The 20542-nt window shown below is 46.2% G+C and overlaps 1 protein-coding gene across 1 annotated transcript; it reads right to left on the bottom strand.

The window, feature by feature from the left end:
* Positions 1 to 484: 484 nt before the first annotated feature.
* Positions 485 to 15267, bottom strand: LOC118794759 (ras-related protein Rab-40C-like). Its single transcript, XM_036553022.1, has 6 exons — positions 14834 to 15267; positions 9540 to 9600; positions 7556 to 7616; positions 7089 to 7166; positions 6121 to 6343; positions 485 to 3623 (listed from the first exon to the last, which is right to left on the bottom strand). Exons 1-6 carry the CDS (start codon positions 14985 to 14987, stop codon positions 3349 to 3351), a joined length of 852 nt encoding a protein of 283 aa, XP_036408915.1. The 5' UTR covers positions 14988 to 15267; the 3' UTR covers positions 485 to 3348.
* Between the last annotated feature and the right edge of the window lie 5275 nt (positions 15268 to 20542).

Consider the following 20542-nt stretch of genomic DNA (forward strand, 5'->3'; position numbering starts at 1 on the left):
ACAAACATGGGTGCATGCAGTAATATGCCACACCTCTGCTGTTTCAGTCTTGCTTTTTAGGGTAGGAACCTGACTTGTTACATGATGTAACAGGTTCAGTACCTGTTTTGCTCATGAACAGCATGCACAGTGGAGGAGCTAGTTTCCCCAGATAAGAGTGTTTGGTGAGCAAACACGTATTCTAAAATGCTACTCACAGACATGGTTGCTTGAAGGACAAAAACAACATGAGTGTAAAGACAAGCAAAAGCATGCTACGCAGGCGAAATCGATCAGTTTCCACAGTAACTGCTGATGACGGAAGCAGCCAGAAATAAGACCAAGCAGACCTGTAAGGTTACCAGTTTTATTGTGAAAAAGTCTTGAACTTTGTATACTAAGAACTGTACAATCAATAATTTAAAAAAAAAAAAAACAACACAACTTTTCTGTTTACCATTGCAAGAACACTTAGAAAAAGCATTCCTCATTAAAGTTACCCAGCAGCTTAAACCAAATGAACATAGTGTTTTCAATTTAAGAATCATTGTAATATTAATATTACATTTCCCTTCATCCAACCCACAAAAGGGGAGAACCTGATAAGACTATCAGCCATGCAGCTGTGTCCCCCTACGAAAAAAATCTGCAAGGAATGTGAACATACAAGAAGTCACCCCCAGTATCTCCCGCCCCAAACACATGCCAACATTCCCTTTTATATCAAATATCAATACATAACAAATTACCAAGATTTACCCGGTAATGTACAATGAATTCACGAACGTATTCCTGGATACACAATTATGGATTTTGAGATGGGGGTGGGGGAGAACTCATAAAAAAAACAAACATTAAAAAGCAAACTACAAAGCCTCCTGAAAACCACCTTTCCAAAGCCACCTAGTCCTGTGTATTTAGGATAGAAACGCGACAGCTCGGTTCACCTTCATCACGAACACCAACGGAAGTCTAAGCGGTCCTGCTGTATGTGGTTGAAGTGGGGAGAAAGCAGGACTGTGGGGGCATACTTCAGCCCAGTCCTGCACGTGTGGCCCGGGTGAGTCCAGGTGAGCAGGACAGCCTCTGCGTCCAGTGGAGAAAACACACCTGTGGCAGTTGTGCTGTGTGCACAGAAAACAGCGCAGGTACCCTACGTCTCCTGCCAAATGTAAGGTGGCCGATCTCTCTTCCTATCCCGGAGGTCAAAATTCTTACAATACCGAATGCACTGAGCTTATGCAATGGGTGGTGATGAAAGCAAGCGTCCCTCATGACGAAATGGCCTACTGGGACAAGACCTGGCGCTCAGCCAGAGGTGAGCAAGGCTTTATTGTCTGGGTTTTGCCTGAGGGGGGCGGGGCTTGTCCCTGAGATTGAAGGAAGGGGCGGGGCAGGAGAGCAGTGATAGTTTTCACTGTTAAACTCCTGAAAAGCAACATTCTCAAAACGTAGATCCTTAAACAAGAAATTTACTGGTCGAGAGAAAAACATGAGAATAAGTGGGAAAGCCTTGTTTCAGTGGCAATAACACATGTAGCCCAAAGCAATGCAGACTCACAACTTCTGGCTGCTTCTGCTCCCGTGGTATTTAACACAAGCAAACGGTTAAGCCCCTAATTGCAAGGGTAACTTCTCGATACGTGGTCACATTTGTTCATATGAGTCATTTGTGCTTTACAAGCAAACGCCATTCTCTTCGAAAGCTCTCACTTTGGCAACAGTGTCAATGACCTCTCACCCTCATCAACACCAGATTCTGTTCAATACGTTTTATAAAAAATGGAACAATGGCTCCAGTGCATTTTCAAATGTGTGAAATGACATTGTTTCCGGTTTGTAAAGGAAAAAAAACAGCACATAATGGGATGCTGCATTGGGGGAAAAATGTAAACTTAAAACGGTGGAGTCTACAGTCCTGACAGGGAAGGGAATTGTGGGAGAAAACTAAACTGCAATCCTTACGTGTCCTTACAAGTGTCAACACTTGTAGCTGAAGGCAGAGAGGTAGACAAAAGCTGCTCTTCTTCGTATTCTTCTTCTTTTGTGGTAGTTGGAGATTATTTGGCACCAGTAGGTAAGACAGCTAGAAAGGTGCAGCACTGAGCTGGGTGAAGGCAAGCATGAGGTCTACAGAAGCCAAGGCGAAAAGGGTGGCATAAGCGCTCTGCTCGCAAATGCAGGCAAGTTCAAATGTGCGTCGGCCTCGAACATGTCATTCAAAAGGGAAGTAGTTGTGTTTCTAAGGCAAGCAAGGTAAACTGGCAGAAGCTGGAGCTGGCAAAAGCATGTCTCTGAGTGGGGGGGTCTGGAGGGTAGTGTCGGGGTGAGTGACACTTCACGAACCCAGAAATGGGCGGAGCCGTTGTGCGCTGCCAATGACTTGGTGATCTGAGTGAATCAAAGTGTCATCCTTTGGAAAGCAAGGTCATTTGACAGGCTGACATGAGCCAGTGGCTCCGCCTATTATGGGGGTTCATGAGGCCTCGCTCTCCCGCCACAACAGGAGAGCATCCCAAAAAATAAACCTGACCTGGTCAGGAAAGAGCTTTGGTCCCCAGAAGGACACTGATTTCTGATCAGTGGAGACCCAGAGTCAAGCTGTCCACAGAGGAATGCAGGAAAGCTCAGAGGAGAGCAACAGGCTTGCTCACAGAGAGGGAGAGAACAGTTTCCAGTGAGGGCAGAAAGACTGGGCTAAACCCTCATGTGCCCTCAGCCCAAATGCCTGCCTGGATATTGGGGCTTATTGAGCTGGGGCTCACTGGGGTTCAAAAGACATCAACCGCAAGCACTCAAGCACTCAGGGTGATCTAAGCAACATGGCAACACATATTTCAGAAGCTGTTAGTGTGTTTTCACAAGCTACCGTCAGCGGTTCTGGGCAGAAGTGGACAAAAGCAATGAAATGATGAAATATGACATCCTATGAGCATTTTAGTATTGTCCCTTGCAAAAAAAATGGCTGGCTGTTCCTTTCAAACTCCCCACAGAACAAGACGGTGCACAATGGGCACGTCAGTGCAAAAATCAAGTTGTGAGGAAAAAAAACAACCAACAAAAACCGTGATACTACATATATTTTCTGGCTTTGTTCCATTTGTTAAATACCATGCAAGTACATCTAAAAAATAAGTTGATAATTTGACTCCAGCAAATTTGGAACAGAAGATGAGGAGGATGGGGAGTGATGTGCCCACAGTGGGCGGAGTCCTGACCACTCCCCTCCCTCAGGCCAGCAAAATCTCCCGCTGCTCGCTCAGACTAGACCCTTGCTGAGCTGTGATCAGCGCTTCGCATTTCATGCGAAGTGTTCCGGCGCCAGTCGCTGACCTGGGATCAGCGCTTGGGCAGACAGGGGGCCGAGCGCTAAGAGATCTTGCAGTTGTTCCTGGTGCAGTTCTGGGGCGGGCTCTGTGGCGGCCGGATGGACTTGGAGCGCTTGAGGCTGTTGCCCTTGCTGCTGCCGGCGGAGTTGGCCAGCGAGTAGGAGCGGCCGTGCATCATGACGGCGTTCATGCCGTTGGCCATGGAGAAGGACTTGAGGTGGCTCTTGATGGCCACCGGGAGGGGCAGTTTGTCGATCAGGTGCACGGGAGTGCAGGAGACGATGGCCCGGCAGCACAGGTCCTGCAGGCTGAACACTGCGGGGAGACACACACGTGTGACTGACTGGGGGAGACACACACGCGAACATGTGCATATACACACTAGGCACGTCACGATACCAGAAATTCAGTAGTCGATACCAATCGGTGGCGGCGGGTGAGCTGGGAACAGGGGAAGCCCGAACACTACCTTTAAATCTATCATTACGTTCAACCTGTTCCCCTTTATCCTCCTGATTAACAATAAACCAAATAATTCACAGAACAGTCGACACCGGTCGCGAGAATAGAGTAAATGATTATGCTCGCGAAACAGTGCAGATTGTCTGTTGTTTGTGTGCTAGCGAAAGCTACAACATGAGATTGTTTAATTAACAAGGATGGCAATTTGAATAATTAAGTGGCAAGTAATCCCAAAGCTTTCTCTTAAATGTTTCACGTTATACCTTTCTTGTGTTACAAAATTCAAATGACAAAACGGAGCTAAATTTGGTTAAATTGATTTAAATTCCTGAGAATAAACTTTTATTAGGTTGAGTGCAATGAACAATAACGTTTAGAACACAGACCTCACAAAAGCTGTGATGTGTCGTGAGCATTTAACGTAATTTAAATCGATAAATGCCGTCCTTGTTAATTAAACAATCTCACGTTGTAGCTTTCGCAAGCGTGTATCTGAAAGACACAAGCAGATGGTCACACACTCACATATAGACTTGCACACACATAAACACTCATGTCTGTAACTGGAGGACACACTAATGCACGCATGTACGCATACACACATACAGTTTTATGTCTGCGCTCCACAAGTCACAGCAAAAGCTGACTGGACCTTTTGTGTTCACCTGCATTTAAGCAATGCCTTTCATTGCCTTTCAGATCGGTCTATCAACCTGATCTGAGATAAGGCTCAAATAATTCATCCAACACTAATGTCTACCGTGTTAATTTTTAATATTCTATATTCTATGTATTTTGGAATTTTAGCAATTTACTACAGCAATTACTATTCAATAAATCATCGAAGATATAAATTTTTGTGTAGTGACTAGCCTCAGTTTTAACAACTCTACTGTGGGCATTGCACTCCTGAGCTGTCACCACTAGAGGGCGACCAAGTACAATTTCAGAACGACCTCATGATACCTTCAGAATGGAATGAGCTCTTTTTGTGACTGCCCTTACTTCAGCTCTGAGTGGACATTTTGTACTGGAATTCACAGAGAACCAACTGTAATCAGAATCCTAGCACAATCACTGTGTTAATAAGAACCACAAAATGTTAGGGTTCAACAGAAAAGCACATATTTTAATGCAACACAAACAACTGCGGACAAGCCAGCGATCAGAGCAACCAAGAACAGTTTTACCATTCCAGCAAGCCATTGTTTATCAGTAGGAAGAGTAAACAAATGTTGAAAGTATGTGTAAAAGCTACCACAAGAACCGCCACGCTGAAAAGTCATCCAAAGGCATTTTAATAAGTGTGCAAGGCTGAAAACTTAAATGGCTTAAATAAATCAAGAGGATGAAATGCCAGCTGCCAGCGTCCAGGAAGTGCATTAGCAACACTCTGTCCCTGCCAGCTGTGGAATATCCCTAATGCATCCTGCAAAGCATTCTGGGAGCTCTCGTGGGGAAAATCTGAAGTGCTAATGGTTCGGAAAGGTTCTGCTGGAGGACTTTTGCCCCACGTTAAAAAGCACTGCTGATATTAGCTCTCTGCCCCTAGCAAAACCAGTCTGAACGAGAGTGACTGACCTCCCATCCTCTCTTCTCCTGAGAGGCCTGTCCATCCAGCAGCACCACAGCCTCTATGGAGTGCATGTGAGGATGGCTGCGTAGGGCAGCTGACACACGGCTCGCTGCTGTGCTGATAACACCCACGTGTGAAACACACCCCCTACAAAGGCCCCTAGGCTGCCACACTTCCAGCCTTCTCTGTCCTTTCTGTACTGAATGCTGTGGTGCAGCTCCTTCTGTTACACACAGGCGTCAGTTACTGCTGTAAAAGCCCCGTTTAGATGAATAAATTTAGGGAGGAAGTAAGACAAGCAAAGCTGCTCTGGTTCTGGGTAACTGATCCTGAGGGCCGAGTCAGCTGATGTCAAAATGGCCGACAGTGTCTTGTTTTGAGAGAGCAGGGAAATACAGCACTCAGTGTGTTCCTGCAGGGGTGTGTCTGTGTGGAAATTTTGGTTCTGATTGGTTGAGCCTGCCATAAAACGTGTGGTCAGCCTGTGGTAAAATGCTAGGTCGAGTGTGCTCTAGGTTGATTGCGTAAGGTTGATGTCATGATTAAATTCCCCGAGGGCTCTTCAGGTAACTCAGCCATTAACAAATGCTTGAAGCTACAGAGGCTTCCATGGCTGTGCTGTGTTCACCAACACACACACACACACACACACGCGGCCACATTCACATACCGACACACACTTACTCATAGACACACTTACTCTCAGAGACACGCACACACACACACACACACGCACGCACACACACGTGCACATGCTGGCCGGCGCGCTCTTACCTCGGTTGGGCCTCCAGAACTTCTCCATGCCGTGCCTCATGAGCACGATGCGGGACAGCTCGGTGAAGGACTCGATGACGTTGAAGTTGCAGAGGGGGCTCACCTCAAAGAAGGTCATGCCGCTCCTCTCGGCGTACGCCCGTGCCTGCTCCGTGGGCACCTGCCGCTTGAACGCCAGGTGCAGCCGGTTGCCCACCAGGATGCGCGGCACACCAGGAGCATGCTGGGGACGGGGGACACGGGGGGGAAGGAAGGGTCAGCCTATCAGTCGAGAGAAAGGGACTCTGGGAAATGCAGTCCCTTTTTGTGCAGTCCCTGCTGTTGTGGTGCAAATATTTTACCTCAGAGGGACATCTCACTCATGTCAGAGCTGGCAATGGGCACGTTGACTCTTGCTTACAATGGGCAATTCTCTGTCCATATTCCTCTCTTTATGTCTGTATTCCCCACCATGTCTGTCTTTCTCCCTCCCTCCCTCTCTCTCAGTCTTGTTTTCTGTTGTGCGTTCCCATAGGGGTGGAGGCCAGAGGAAAAGTTCCATGCCCCCTCCCCCTACAGAATGTCCCCTTCGGGAAGCTGACAGCTGACAGGCAGATAGCACTGTGAGCGGACAGCAGGGTTGGTGGCGGGGAGGAGGGACCCAGGCACTGCATTCCAGGGCTTTCAGGCTGATGTAGGAGCACTCTGCACACCCAGATGTTTCAACCCGATACCTACGTCAGGCCTGCTCAGTGCGCTGAGGCATGTGGGGACAGAGGTCTGCTGGGGACATTCTGATAGCGGGGGGGGTTGACATGCTGACTGCTATTAGTGCTGACGCCTAGAGCCACCCCTGTCACATCTGTCACTGTCACAAAAAGACATGCCGTCAGGAGAGAAAGGCCTTCTGAGAATACCAATCTAAAAAAAATCTCCACGCAGCGGTTCGTGCAAAGAGCCCCTGAGCCCTCCCCCCCCCCCCCCCTTACCTCGTCAATCTCCCGGATCCAGCGGTCGATGCCATCAAAGGACCAGCGGTTGGTGATGTCATACACCAGCAAGATTCCCTGCGGAGGCGGGAACACTGAAGATCAATTGTGACATCACTCCATATCGCTGACAAGACTCTTCCTCACGGATCAGATTGCCAAGGAAGTGGCCAGCTCTCTCTGATGAACCTTAATTAACTGTAGACAATAGCTCTTGGACCTGCTAATTAGCTAGTCTGTTATAGAAACCCCTCTCCCTTGTCCCTGTGGTGCTGAGGAAAATGGACAGCAGTACCTCGTATCTACAGGGAATTCCTTTAAAGCCCATTTCATTCCCAGAACTCACAGCACTAATGCTAACTCATCTAAGGCCTATCGGTACCTCAATTCTGTCATGATGCTAACTGTTCTCTCATAGGGAAATGGAGGCACTGACATGGAGACACTTAACCCCCAGCATCCCTCACCTGCGCCCCTCTGGAGTAGGACCTGAAGATGGTGCAGAACCGGCCCTGCCCCGAAGTATCCCTGCAGGATGGACACACAGACAGACAGAGTGAATGAGTGAGGAGGACAGACAGCACTTTGCACGGGAGGGATCTTAGGACGTGGACTTGTACCCAAAGGGCTGCAGGTTTGAATCTGGCAAAGGACACTCATGTTGTGCTCTAAAGTAAGGTCTATAGGCCACATTAGAAGAATACTTCCTTTATTGATCGCCCAAGGTCTGCCACCATATCCTGATATATTAATGTAAGCTTCTGGGCACCCTTTACTGGTAAACTGGCTGCTCAAATTAATAATGTAACTCAAGACAATGTAACTCAGTCTAAAGTGGTCTTGTAGCTGGTCTCAGAGAGTGACATGCTAACGCTGAAAGGAGCTGAAAAAAATCACCGCCTTCACTCCAGTGCTGAAGCGCTACCCTGCACTTACTGCGGAGAGTCCACCGTCAGCCCGCCTGCCCACATGCCAGCACTTCCATTACCCGTTCCATTACATTCCACGCGCTCACATTAATCTGCTTACAGGCTGACATCCACACCCATAATCCTTTGCGCCGGCTCTGTCCGCAGTGCTCGCGTCCTGAGCTTGCTCTGCTGTGTGCTCCTTTTATGGATTCGGGACTTTATTGCATTAGAGTCGCTCAGCGGACGGTCTTATCCAGAGCAACTTACACAGCTTATGATTTTTACGTTATCCATTTATACAGCGGGATATTCACTCAGGCAATTTGGGTTAAGAACTAAGCCCAAGGGTACAGCAGCAGCGTCCCAACGGGATTTGAACTGGCAGCCTTATGCCCAGTTCCCTGCCCCTACACCACACTGCTGCATAAAACTTTAGCTAACAGGGAAGTTGCGCTACTCGGGTCAGTGCTGTAGCATTTCCAGGCAGCAACGCAAATGAAAACTGAGTTCCTGCTTCATAGTCGCCTATGGTTGGGATCTGAGAAGAAATCACCACTTCACCATTTCGTCTGATGTGCACCTGTCTGAATCTCAGAATCAGTCTGCGGGAAAAAGCCAAAATGCAAGTCGGCGCCCTCTGTCACTGCAGCTACGCAAAAAGGCTGGTAAGTGCTCACCCTTTCAGCGCACCAACTCTCGACAAACAGACCCTCGCAAGTGGACTCTAAGATCAAAGGCTGCTTTTCTGTTGAGGGTACCGAAGAAGTGCATTCATTCAATGCAAGATATGTCCAACCACTGCGTTCTCTGGGTTTTACTTTCTCCAAAGAGAGGCCAGGTTGGCCTTTGAAGGGTCTGTTGAGGTGATGAATCCTGTGGGACTGACCTTCTTTACGCCTAAGAGGCTGCAGCACTAGTGGTAACAGTGTGGTGTAGTGGTTAAGGAACGAGGCTCATGATACTTGGACTCTTGGTGTTTGTGGTTGAGGTTTCGGAGTGGGTTAGGACTGGTTTGGGATGGAATTAGGGCCACATCTAGGTTTAGGGACATCACATCCATGGACATGAAATCTTTGGATGAGACCATATCTGCCTCTCAGAAGCCAGGCCCCTCTCTCCTTTTGAGACGTACAGGAAGTGAGCTAAAAACTGACCTGATGAGCAAGTGTAACTCTTACATGTGTACAGTATGGCCATGTTTCCCAACCCTGCTCCTGGAGGCACAAAGTCCTGCATATCTTCTATGTATCCTTCCTGCTTGACTAAATCAGGTGTGCTCAGCTAATCAAAAGTGCCACTGATGAGTTCAGTCAGGTAGGTAGAGCAGGGATAGATAGAAGATATGCAGGACGGTGTGCCTTCAGGAGCAGGGTTGGGAAACGCTGCAGTATGGCACAGGTATTGAATACACGCTGTAGTTTAACCTCTCCTGTGTAAGTAACTAACAGCTCTATAATATGGTCTAAGTGTTGAATGCTAACAGGCACACAGCATCACACAGGTATGTTCAGCATGCTGCAGAGGCGGCTGCTCCGCTCACCAAAGCTCCAGCTTCACTCTCCTCCCATCCAGCAGGATGGTCGTAGTTTTGTAGTCGATCCCTGGAAAGGACAGACAAGGACAAGTGAAAGGATGAAACAAAACAGCAGGAGGAGCTGTGAGCAGCAGCCAGCCAACCAACAGACAGCAGGGCTGTCATCTTCAATAAGACTCTAATGACATTTCCAAAAAACAAAAGGGAGACCGAGCCATTTTTTACATTTTCAAGATGGCTGTTTCTTTCAGACTACCTAGTTAGATTTTGTTAGAGTTTTTAAGCACTCTAACAAAATCTAACGGTTGAGCACTGAGAATTGATGAATCAGTTCCACGGCGAGCCTGGACTCCAAAGCTAGGCCACATCGCGTCCCTGGAGGATCAAGACCCGGCGTGACTGCGAATTCGGTGACACGGGAGGCCTCCTGTTGGGTCTCATCTCGTCACCGTCGTTCGGAGGCGACCACGACGCGTCCCCCGCGGACGGCGCCGTGTCGTTCTGTCACAGAGATTACTCCGCTTTCCATCTCGGGCCGCGCTGACGCCTCGTCACTTTAACGAGAAGCGACCGCTCGCGTGATCCGCCCACTCGACACGACAGCCATTAACAGGACACGGTCGTGAGAGAAATTTCACACATGTTTAATCAAACACCTTCCCAGAGTTTCATTTCGTCACAGAGCAACCTTAGGCTTCTAACAATGGCTTTACATAAGCTACAGTCTCTTTCCTTATTGCTTGTTAACTGTCCCTTTATGAGCCTCACCACTGACAGTGAATGCCCTGTTGTTATTTGATATTTTTACTGCATCACAGCAGGGTTGTACTATACTGAAAGCTGTTCTGCATTTTAATAACACCTCCACCTGTGATGATGTGACCGCAAGCTTCCTCTTCACAGCAAACATGGAAATACTCACATGTATAGCACAAAAAACACAGACACCTCTTGCTAGACCATAGTTTTGTGTACTCTGGGTTAACCCAATTACCGCTGATCCAGATGTGACAAGAGGACGCAATATATGCAAGTCTGAATAAAGTGTAAATAGTGATCATTGACGGCATGCAAAGCTGCTTCGGTCTTTCAGAGCCACCTGCTGCCACTGCTGTTCCTGCAAGACATGACTGGTGCCACTTTGGTCACATCGATTCCAAAACAAATGCCTTTGGTCTCATACTGGCGAGTGTGGACTGATGCTTCCTGAATCCCTCAATGAGTGGGGCTATCAGACTGTCAGTTTTTCCTATGCTGTCACTGATTCATACAAGACTCAGACTGACAGCGCATGGTAACTCCATGCATTATGGTCATTCTACCCATTACAGAAGCTAACATTCAAGAAAGGGGTGGAACAGTACCCACATCTAGTAACTAGACGAGAAGAGCAAAACAACGAGAAAAACAAAATAATCAGCTGTTCACACTGTACTCTAAATAAAATAAAAAAAGCAGTAAGGTGGTATGCCAAGGCTCAGAACGTATTGACGGAAGAGCTTGTTTTGCTGTGGGAGTCTGTGATTTTGCCTTCAGCGGCCCGCATAGCCACAGACAGACGATAACCACGCGGGCCGCCTCCATTCAGCTTCCTCGGCTTCGGCTCCGCGGCCCCTCCCACCTCCCCCATTCTGCTCCAGGGACGAGGGAAAAACAAAAACAAAAACAAACGAGGCGGAATCAAAACAAAAACCGCAATGTCCGTTATCTTCCCCTGCGTTCCCTATCCCCTATCTTCCCACGACAGCAAAAAAAAGAGAAAGCACAGACCTGTCCAGACCTCACGCTGGATCCAAGCCTTGGGACGTGTCCCTTGAGTAATTCCCAACACCTGACGACTCAGTCCTGAAGCGAATTCTGATTTAGTTCAGCCCACCTCTTTCAGTTCATTGTTAAGCTCTATTATTATGGTAATTAGATGCAAATTGACAGTGCTCTTGTAGACCACAGTCTGAACACTCTGGGTAATGTGACTTTCACAGATCATTGTTAGGTTCTCTGCTCATTTTGATAAGATTCCAGATTGTTCCTCGTATGTATGACTGACGAGCACAGTGTTTTCATTTTTATGCTCATATTTCAACACTGTTTTCAGCTTGATGTCCATTTACTTCACATTACACTGTCTGCTTAGCGGATGCTCTAATGCAGTGACTTATACCTTACTATTTTTTACCTGTTATGCATATACACAGCTGAATATTTACTAAGGTAATTCAGGTTAAGTACCTTGCCCAAGGCTACATGAGCAATGGCCCCACCTGGGAACTGTAGGTTATTCAATATATCATGCCATATTAGCCATGCCATTCTGGATAAGAGTACCTGCCAAATAAACAAATAACTAATTACATGGTCACCGTGCTTTGGGGGGGAGGAGTCATGCCTCGCATGCAGATGACAGGTAACCACATGAGTCTGACGCCTCACATCCTGTGGCCCCACCCCTTCGCGATTAAGCATGTGCAACCCGCGGCTAACGAGGAAGGAAATTACACCCCTGCCGCTCCAGCTCAGAGACAATAAAAGTGCCAAGTGGCATTAATCACTGCACTGCATCCCCACCCGTGCTAAAAACGGGGGTCAAAAGAGGCGATTTGCAGGAGTCTGAGACGTGTCTCTGCTGGGGGTCTATCCGCCAACCCGCCCGTGCTCAGCGAGCCGGATTCATTCGGTCGGCCCTGCTCTGTGATTTGTCAGCCAGCTGTTGCCGCAGGGATGCTCGTGCTGCCCCCATCAGTGTAATTACTGGCTTGTCTTCTGCTTCTCTGCTTCCAATTCCCCCCCCTGCCCGCCTCCAAGAAAAGCCAGGTGGACAAGAGACCTGGGTGGAGGTCACTTCCTGTTTGATTTGGGTACATCTCCCGGCAACCTTAGAGAATATGGCTTCAAGTAACCCTAAACCACTGTCATGAGTTATCAACGATTCGCTAATGAACAAATTGTTTTCCTGTGAAGACTAAATTGTTTTGATCACTGAAGGTATGCTTTAAACCAACATTCTGACTTTATGACCGATGACCTTGACTTTAACTCTCAAATCCTCCTCCTCCTCCTTCACAGGAAAACAATACCTTTGCCCAGATTTAATCCAACTGCAATGCCCTTTGTCCTTAAGTATAAGTAAATTATGCATAAGTTTTTTCCCCAATTGTTTCTACAACATCATGAGCCTGACAGTCATCAAAAATTTTGGTTGTTGAAGCTTGCGCTACTACTATTGGTCATTATGTTGTGATTGGCCTATCAACTTAAGTTACCACGTCAAAAACAGACACTGTGATAGTTTCACTTTGTGAGTGCTTGACGTCTTAGTTTTTATTGCTTGTGGGGCTATCTGATATCCGTTATCTGATATATCTGCTTCTGTATCGCCTTACTGGTGTATTTATTGCCATTGCCGTGTTGGTTTTTTGCACACGCAAACGCGGGGCAGACAGACGAGCCGCGGCAGCGTGAGCGGCCTGTTCCCACCGCCGCGATGCTCCTGGGTTCTTGTGAAACATGCAGGCTGCAGGGTGAGGCAGGTTGAAATTCTGGTTCCAGCTGCTGTCTACGGCTCCCGTCCCCACGAGCACACCAGCCCCGCAGGTGTCCGGCTCGCAGTGCTGACAGCTCAGGAGCTCTCTCGACAGATTTAAAGTGACAGCCGAGGCGTGTCGGCATGCCTCAAACATCTGCAGACCTGTGGATGCTCGGGAGATTGCGTCACCAATTAGGGTGTCCTGCTGACAGAGGAGCCAGCGAAACCGAATTGGGGACCGATGAGCACTGAAGCGGGTGGAACACGCTGACGCTGTTGGCAGAATATCCTCGAAAACTGTGTTGGCCATAGAAGCTTATATTCAACTGAAGAGGACTGTTCTAGACCAAGCCATTAAGACTGTCGATAACCATCACTGTGTTAAAAACTGACAGACTACCAGACAGTGTCATTTGTACAATCACTGAACCCTATCCTTTAAATATTTATAAAAAAGCTCTTTCCACTAGAAAAAAAGAACATGTACTTCAATCTCTCAAATTTCTTTGTGCTTCTCTCGATTTTTTAATGCAGAGAAGGATCTTCAGGGCTTTTAGAATCATTACAGTAATTTGAAAAAGACATTCGATAGTCCTACCTATCCTTTAATTGCATATGACCAGCTGACAATTAGCTAGGATTGGTATTTGCATAAGTTACATGATAGGATTTTTGTTTTAATTGGATGTCTACATGCTTTTAGGCACTTGAAAATTACAGATTATGTCAAACGTGTTTATGTTATGCATTGTCATGTACATGTCATGTCTCATTCTCTTATCTTTTATGTAATTTGCCCTCCTTAAGGGGATTCACAAATAAACTGAGGTGAAACACCAAAAAATCCAACAAAAGAAAAAAATCATATTTTCTTCACAGAAATCGACTTTGCTTGCGATGGGGCCATTTTCCCCTTTACAATCCTCCTCCGGGGAGATTTCTGTAAAAAAAGACTGACTGGTTCAAACTCGTTTTGCGTTCGGGGAACAAGTCGGATAGGCTGTGATGAATTATGTATCTGAAGCATGAAATATCTACAACGAGAAAAGAACTGCTGTCAAATTTGCCTACAGGAAGACAAAGAAAAAAAACACGAACATAACAAGGCACTTTGCTCTGGATTTGACAGCTCGCTGGTGTTACCGTACCCTACACGCGTGGCTGGATTCTGACATCCGCTGTTTTACTGCCACCGCTGCGAAGTGAGAGAACCTTTGCCCTTTAAAACGGCACTATCAAGCGCTACGTCTACCGTATACCCTTCCCTCTCAAACAGTGTACAAAACCTACATGACCGGCAACGGAGAAAAGGCCACAGAGAGGAGCTGAGGAGAACCGCGCTGTCGACACCACGGAGACGGAATTTTGTCTTTACTCCATGACCTCTGCAAAGCTCCGGCCGCGACCTATAGTGGTGTACCGACCTATTACGCTCCCATGGCTTTGATGAGACAAGCCCACAATCTCGTGGCACAAAATCACTTCAAACCGATCTCTGTCCTGTACAAACAGCACTGCTAAACATTAAACCAACCAGCAGCACATGGCAATGAATAAAAACAGCAAAGTAAACCTACAAGGAAACGCGTAACCAAGCAAGCTTGTTAATACGGTGTAGTTCACAGTTACATCGTATTTATGTGTGAACGACTTTCTAGGCTGCTATGACAGATCAGAGGTCATTCTGCTGGCAGATTCCTCAACGGTATGGTGCTTCCTGCTGTACAAAGTGTACCTTCATTTCTGCACTGAGCGTGTGGACCCGCGTGACACTCACCGCTGCTGTACGCGTAAGGCGACTCCGCCGATCCGTCCTGCAAACTGTCCAGGATCTCCCCTTTGCCAACGTCGCTGTCTCCCACCAGCAGGAATTTTAGGAGGTAGTCATAGCTCTTAACGGGACTGCCCTGTGTCCCCATCCCTTCCCCCATCCGAACCGGAGGCGACACGAGCCCCCGGGATCGCTCTTCCGAGCCGTCCTCTTCGAGAGCGATGACAGTTTTCTGCGGACACTTTTTCGGCCAAATGAGCAGGCATGCAAGGTCAAGGTGTCCTCTTCTGCAAGTTCCCCCAAATACTCCGCAGAAAAAATGTTTAAGGAGACCCTTAAGGCTAAAAAAACAATGTATGTTTTCCCGAACGTTTGATATTATCTTGACAGTGAAAAGAAAACCATGGACACTATCAAGGTAACTATGGGTTACAAGAAAATCTCAATGCAGCGAAAATCAAAAACGTAAGCTGAGGAAAAGAATCAAATCCAAGGTGACGTGACAAACAGTTAACTAAAGAAATCTGAGGATGAACACACTTCACTGCAGATATCTTAACTATTCACGTATCTACTGCGAGCCCAATCTCCACAAGAAAACAAGTCTTAACCGTGGAGAAACTGTAGCCCTCTTCGGAGTCCAGCGTCTGTTACAGACTTCGGCAGACCTTCCATTTAAAATGCGTAATTATCACTCAAAAGACAACACTGGATGTGAAAAGGGGTGCAATCCGACAGGAGCTCGGTCCCTTGTCAAGAAAAGCACATCTTTGTTTTTTTGAGACGCTGGTGTGCTTCTTCGCTTCGGCTTGTTGTGAGACTTCATTGTTCTCGTACGGGTGCGAACTGTCAACACAAAGAAAGTCTTTCAGAGCGCTCAGATGTCCCAATGCATTACAACCATAAACAGCCGTGAAAATGTTTATACCAGGCTAGGTGGAGAGGAACGTATGACTTGCTGCAATTAGCTCGCAAACCTTGTTAATGGCAACAATAACAGTTAATCCGGCTAACTGGTTTGCTAGCTAACAAACAAGTCAATGATAGACTCACGTTAGCTACATAAGAAGGAACCTTCGTAGCGACTGAGTGGCTAGCTAGCTGACATTAGCTCGCCGACTGGCTAGTTGCTTACTTCGAATACACAGCTTGCTGCCCTTAACTGGCGGTTACTTAACAAACGACTCGCTACTTACCGTCAATTCCCCCATGTGAAGACTGGATCTGATGTTGCTGCTTCTTCTTCGAAAAGCAGTCAAAACATGGTCTGCACCCCTACTTTGTTTGAGGTGCGAATCTGGGCCCTCTGTACTCTGAGCGACAAAGCTCACCAACTCCTCCGCACGTAGCTAACGTTAGCTATTTAGCTAAAGTATACAGCTAGCTAACGAAGATCAGGAACTGAAAAGCTGGCGACGTCTTTTGATAGAAAACACTGCGAAGGAGCCACTGATGTCAAATGAAAGCTGAACCGAACCATCCGGCCAAAATACACACGCTACCTGGCAAGTAACATACTATTGCTTGCGTCTGCGTCCTTCTCGTTAACCATATTCAGGCACATCTGTCAGACACTGCGTACTCACTGTAACCACCCCCTCTATAAACCCCGCCCCTTCCGCTTTCCATTGGTTAGTTGGTTATTTCCAACCCATGATTGGTTAAAAATTAATTTTTTCAAATGAAATGTCACCGCATGCAGCTAGTGAAGTTGTATTGAAGACGCCACAGTACTGTTGAGAAAAAGGAGAATGAATAATTGCTGACACTAAGTCGGCACTACATGACTGTATAAAAGAGATGTAGCAAGGACTCTGTGTTGTCTAAAACTTTATGAAGGTGATAGTGGGTAAACGTGGTCTAAATACCAAGAGCGGAAATCGACCATTAGCGATGAAAGATTATTACCATGGGAGCCAACGTAACGTTAAGTAAAGAGGAAAGACTGCCCCTTCAGTCTCTTAATGGACCAGATGCCTGCCATGTGCGAAACCGCCGGGGAAACATCAAATTCCTATCAGCCAGTAGAAGATGGAGCAACATTCCTTGTCAAGGAGACTGTGTGTTAAGAAGTTCCACATTCCTCTAGCAGACAGATCGTAGAGTGGAGAATTCATTGATTTCTTTTTCACCGCAGAAACTGGCTGTAGATAGCATCTTACAATGAATTCCCAGGTGGCATCGGGGAATTTTCCTGGAGAGCTTCTGTAGCATTTTTATTAGTCGACCACACTCGCGATAAGGTAAATAAAGTGCGCCTGCATTTTCCTCTCGTTCGAAATAGGGGTCCCGACACATGATTTTGGTTTTATCCAGTCGTCATATCTGAGCGGAATTGGAGGGCCAGTGACACATAAACATGTATTTTTCTGAAACCAACACTCTATGTAGCCTAGCTGCATCTGTTTTTTTTTATCAGAGCAAAATATTATCAGTTGCCGCTCTCAACTGTAAGTGTCTGAAATCATCACGTCACCCCGTGAATTAGGTAATGGTAGTTAACTTCTAACTACCTGTTGGAATATTTAAAAAATAATAAGCTTGGTATCAAAACTGATGTGCATGTTGAAACATAACTTGCCTATGAGAGAATGTTTTGTTGTAAATGTGTGGCATGCTCTAGCTGCCGTAACGAAACGTATTTTGATGACTGTGCAGGTTGAATTTTGTATACAGTGGGCTGGGGTGTGACTCCGTGTCAAACCTGTTTTACCTGACGATGACTATGACGCACATCTTATTTTTCTCTCACTTCTTCACGGACATACATTTGCGCACCACACTGATAATTATATGCATTGAACGAGGAGAACATGTACAATGCTTTAATTTCCTGGAGATTACCAGATTCCAGTGAGTGAATACGCAAATAATACTTGCTCTTTTGCGTTTAAACTAGATTATGTTTGTTAATAGTCAGCCTTCAATATGCTAAGTCAATTCGCTGTTTGTTAAATAAGTTAGGAATGCGTTTGTGTTTACCACCAGTGTAGAAGTGGCATTATGACAAAAAAAAAAAACTGGTTCAGAAGACTGGCATCTGAAGAATGACATAAAAAAAAGAACAATTGTCTGTTCCGTCGTTTCCATCAGAAAGCGGAGACCATTCGCCCATTCGTTCCCTCACTCTCAACAACAGTTGGTCAAGTAAAAAACATAAGTCCATTCTAAAAAAATTTAATACATAGTATACACCAAATGTGACACACACCTTACTGCATATATGAGAACTTCTCCATTACGGTCACCTTCATATAGAAGGGGGATGCTCACGTGAAAATGTATTATTCAGAAATCGAGCCCATGTGTTGGTAGGCCTCCAGGGGCTTGGTGAGCTTCTATCAGTTTGTCAAGTTGCTGAGTCCATGATTACTGTATGAGGGTTTTTTTCCCGATGAAATAACAGGCGCTTGAGGGAGATGCTGGGAGAGGGAATCTCCCCCCATAACAGATTAAAATGCAAATTGGGCATGGTTTTTCTTTGTGTCCGCCCATTCAGATTAGATCAGTCAGATAGCTTGTGACGACAAAGGGACATCTGGGCCCAGATGAGAGTTCTGTGTGTAGCTATAAAAAGGCACACGCAGGGGTGCTCCAGTGAATGACAGAAATTGTAGCAAAGCAGGATTACTGTGGCTGCTACTGACACAACCACGACTACACAGCCCACACTGGATTTGTATCATGACACACATTTTTCAATTGGTCTCTAAAATTTGAGACCCCTCCACTTCTTATAAAATGGGGAAACCTAATTCCTGTCTACATATTCATATTTCACTGAACCTTTCATCCATGTGTGTAATAATACAGAACACAAAATTACTGGTCAAGACACTGCAAGAAGTGGCAGAATTCAGTGTAATGTCTAATGAACTCTGGGAGGAATACGAAATGTTATGATGCTAAACCTGACCACCATACTGAATTCCAGGCTCACATCTGCTCAACTGAACAGCATCAACCTGGCGTGACTACAGTGCCTTAGGCACCCTAAATTGTCCTGTCTCCATCTCCGTTGCTTGCACAATGTTAACAAGATCATATTATGCGTGTGTCCTTTTGGCGTGTAAATACAGCACAGTTTGCGGTTGTTTCCCCATGTTGTGTGTTGTAAATGGGAGGGGGGGGCGGTTTCAGTTTCAGTGTTTGCACTGGACTTAGTCTAGGGGATGCTGGTACATGCAGGTGGTGGGAAGATGGCAGTCAAGCTGTCTCCCCAGCCTCAGGGGGTGGGGGGCCAGCCAGTACACGGTCCAGCTCAGGCTTTCTGCTTTTGCATGCACTGAAATAGGACATGGTGTGAAAACACAGCCATGTATAAATACAGGCTGTTTTGCCTTTCCAATGACGCATGCGACCAGCTGGCAATATTTACACCACCACCAGAGTATGAGGTTGTGGACATTTCCAATAGGGCATCAGAAACTACCTGGCCAAAACACACAGCACTTTCAATATAAAACTCATAAATAAATATAATGCTTACAATTCACCTTAAACTGTAGTATCTAAAACTTGAAGTGATTTACAGTTCTTTAAGCATGTGCCCACTGAATGATTTTTACCTTGATGTGTTACGCATCTGATTTTAGCTTCTCATGTTTTTTCATTGTGTTACACAGTAACGTATATTTCATTTTATAAAAAGGAAATTGAAATGAAAAAGTGTGAATCCGCACTTGCTCTCCCGTGTGCTTTGTTCACAGGCGCGCATCTCGGTCCGACTCGACCTCAGCGTGTCCCTCCTGTGGCATCCCATCCATCACTGCACCTCTTCTCTGGCTGGTTCACGCTCCCCACAGACGGCCGCTCTGCCCAACACGTCTCATTTTAATCCAGCTTCTCGCTCAAACCCATGTGGCCAAAATCACCCTGACACATGCTCAATTTCATTAAACCACACAGCGCGCAGTGGAGTATTATTAACCAAAGCACTGGTCCCACAAAATTATTTCAGTGCAGGTTAGAAATTTTGACAGCCATTGATATCTTTGTGTATTGGTGCTCCACTTAGTCAATGTAATCTTTGAAACACACGTGGAAAAAGCTACTCAAAAAAAAGAAGAGAGGATTCAGAATATTAAGTCCCACAGCTTTTTGTTGAGTAACTACAAAAGACTTTTGCATCACAAGGAATTTTATTAAATCACCATGGAAAAATAATGGAAAAGCAGCAAGGCATGATGGCAAACAAATTAATTTAATTTTATTAATTAATTCCACGTTAAGAAGGTAAAACGAGAGAGAGGGTCCAGTGTTTCGTACATCTTAAGCGCACCATTTCATACATACAGCCCATCAAGGTCTTGCAGTCACAAACATCAGCTAATGAACTCATTACTACTGCTCTGCACAAGAGAATGCTTACATCATACAAAACATGAATTTCCTTTCCTCTCCTTTGACACGAAACATAATCAGACACACATACACAAACACCGATGGCAAACTGACATCATTTCGGTTAAAGTTAATTGGTCGCAACTGATTTCCCGAGAGGTGGACTTACAATGACGGAAATCAATGACACGTGAGGCTCAAATGCCGGCTTTCAAGCAAAAGGGGGATTGATCACACAATCAATCAAAAGTACACACTGTTCCTAGAACAGCCACGGTGAGGATTTATACAAGTGTTTTACTGCACTGAGGCATTCTGCCACTGCATCGATCACCCCGTTCTGGAGGCTCTCCCAGGACACACTCAGTCAGG

The sequence above is a fragment of the Megalops cyprinoides genome, chromosome 19 (genome assembly GCF_013368585.1).
Source record: "Megalops cyprinoides isolate fMegCyp1 chromosome 19, fMegCyp1.pri, whole genome shotgun sequence".
Classification (NCBI taxonomy): Eukaryota; Metazoa; Chordata; class Actinopteri; order Elopiformes; family Megalopidae; genus Megalops; species Megalops cyprinoides.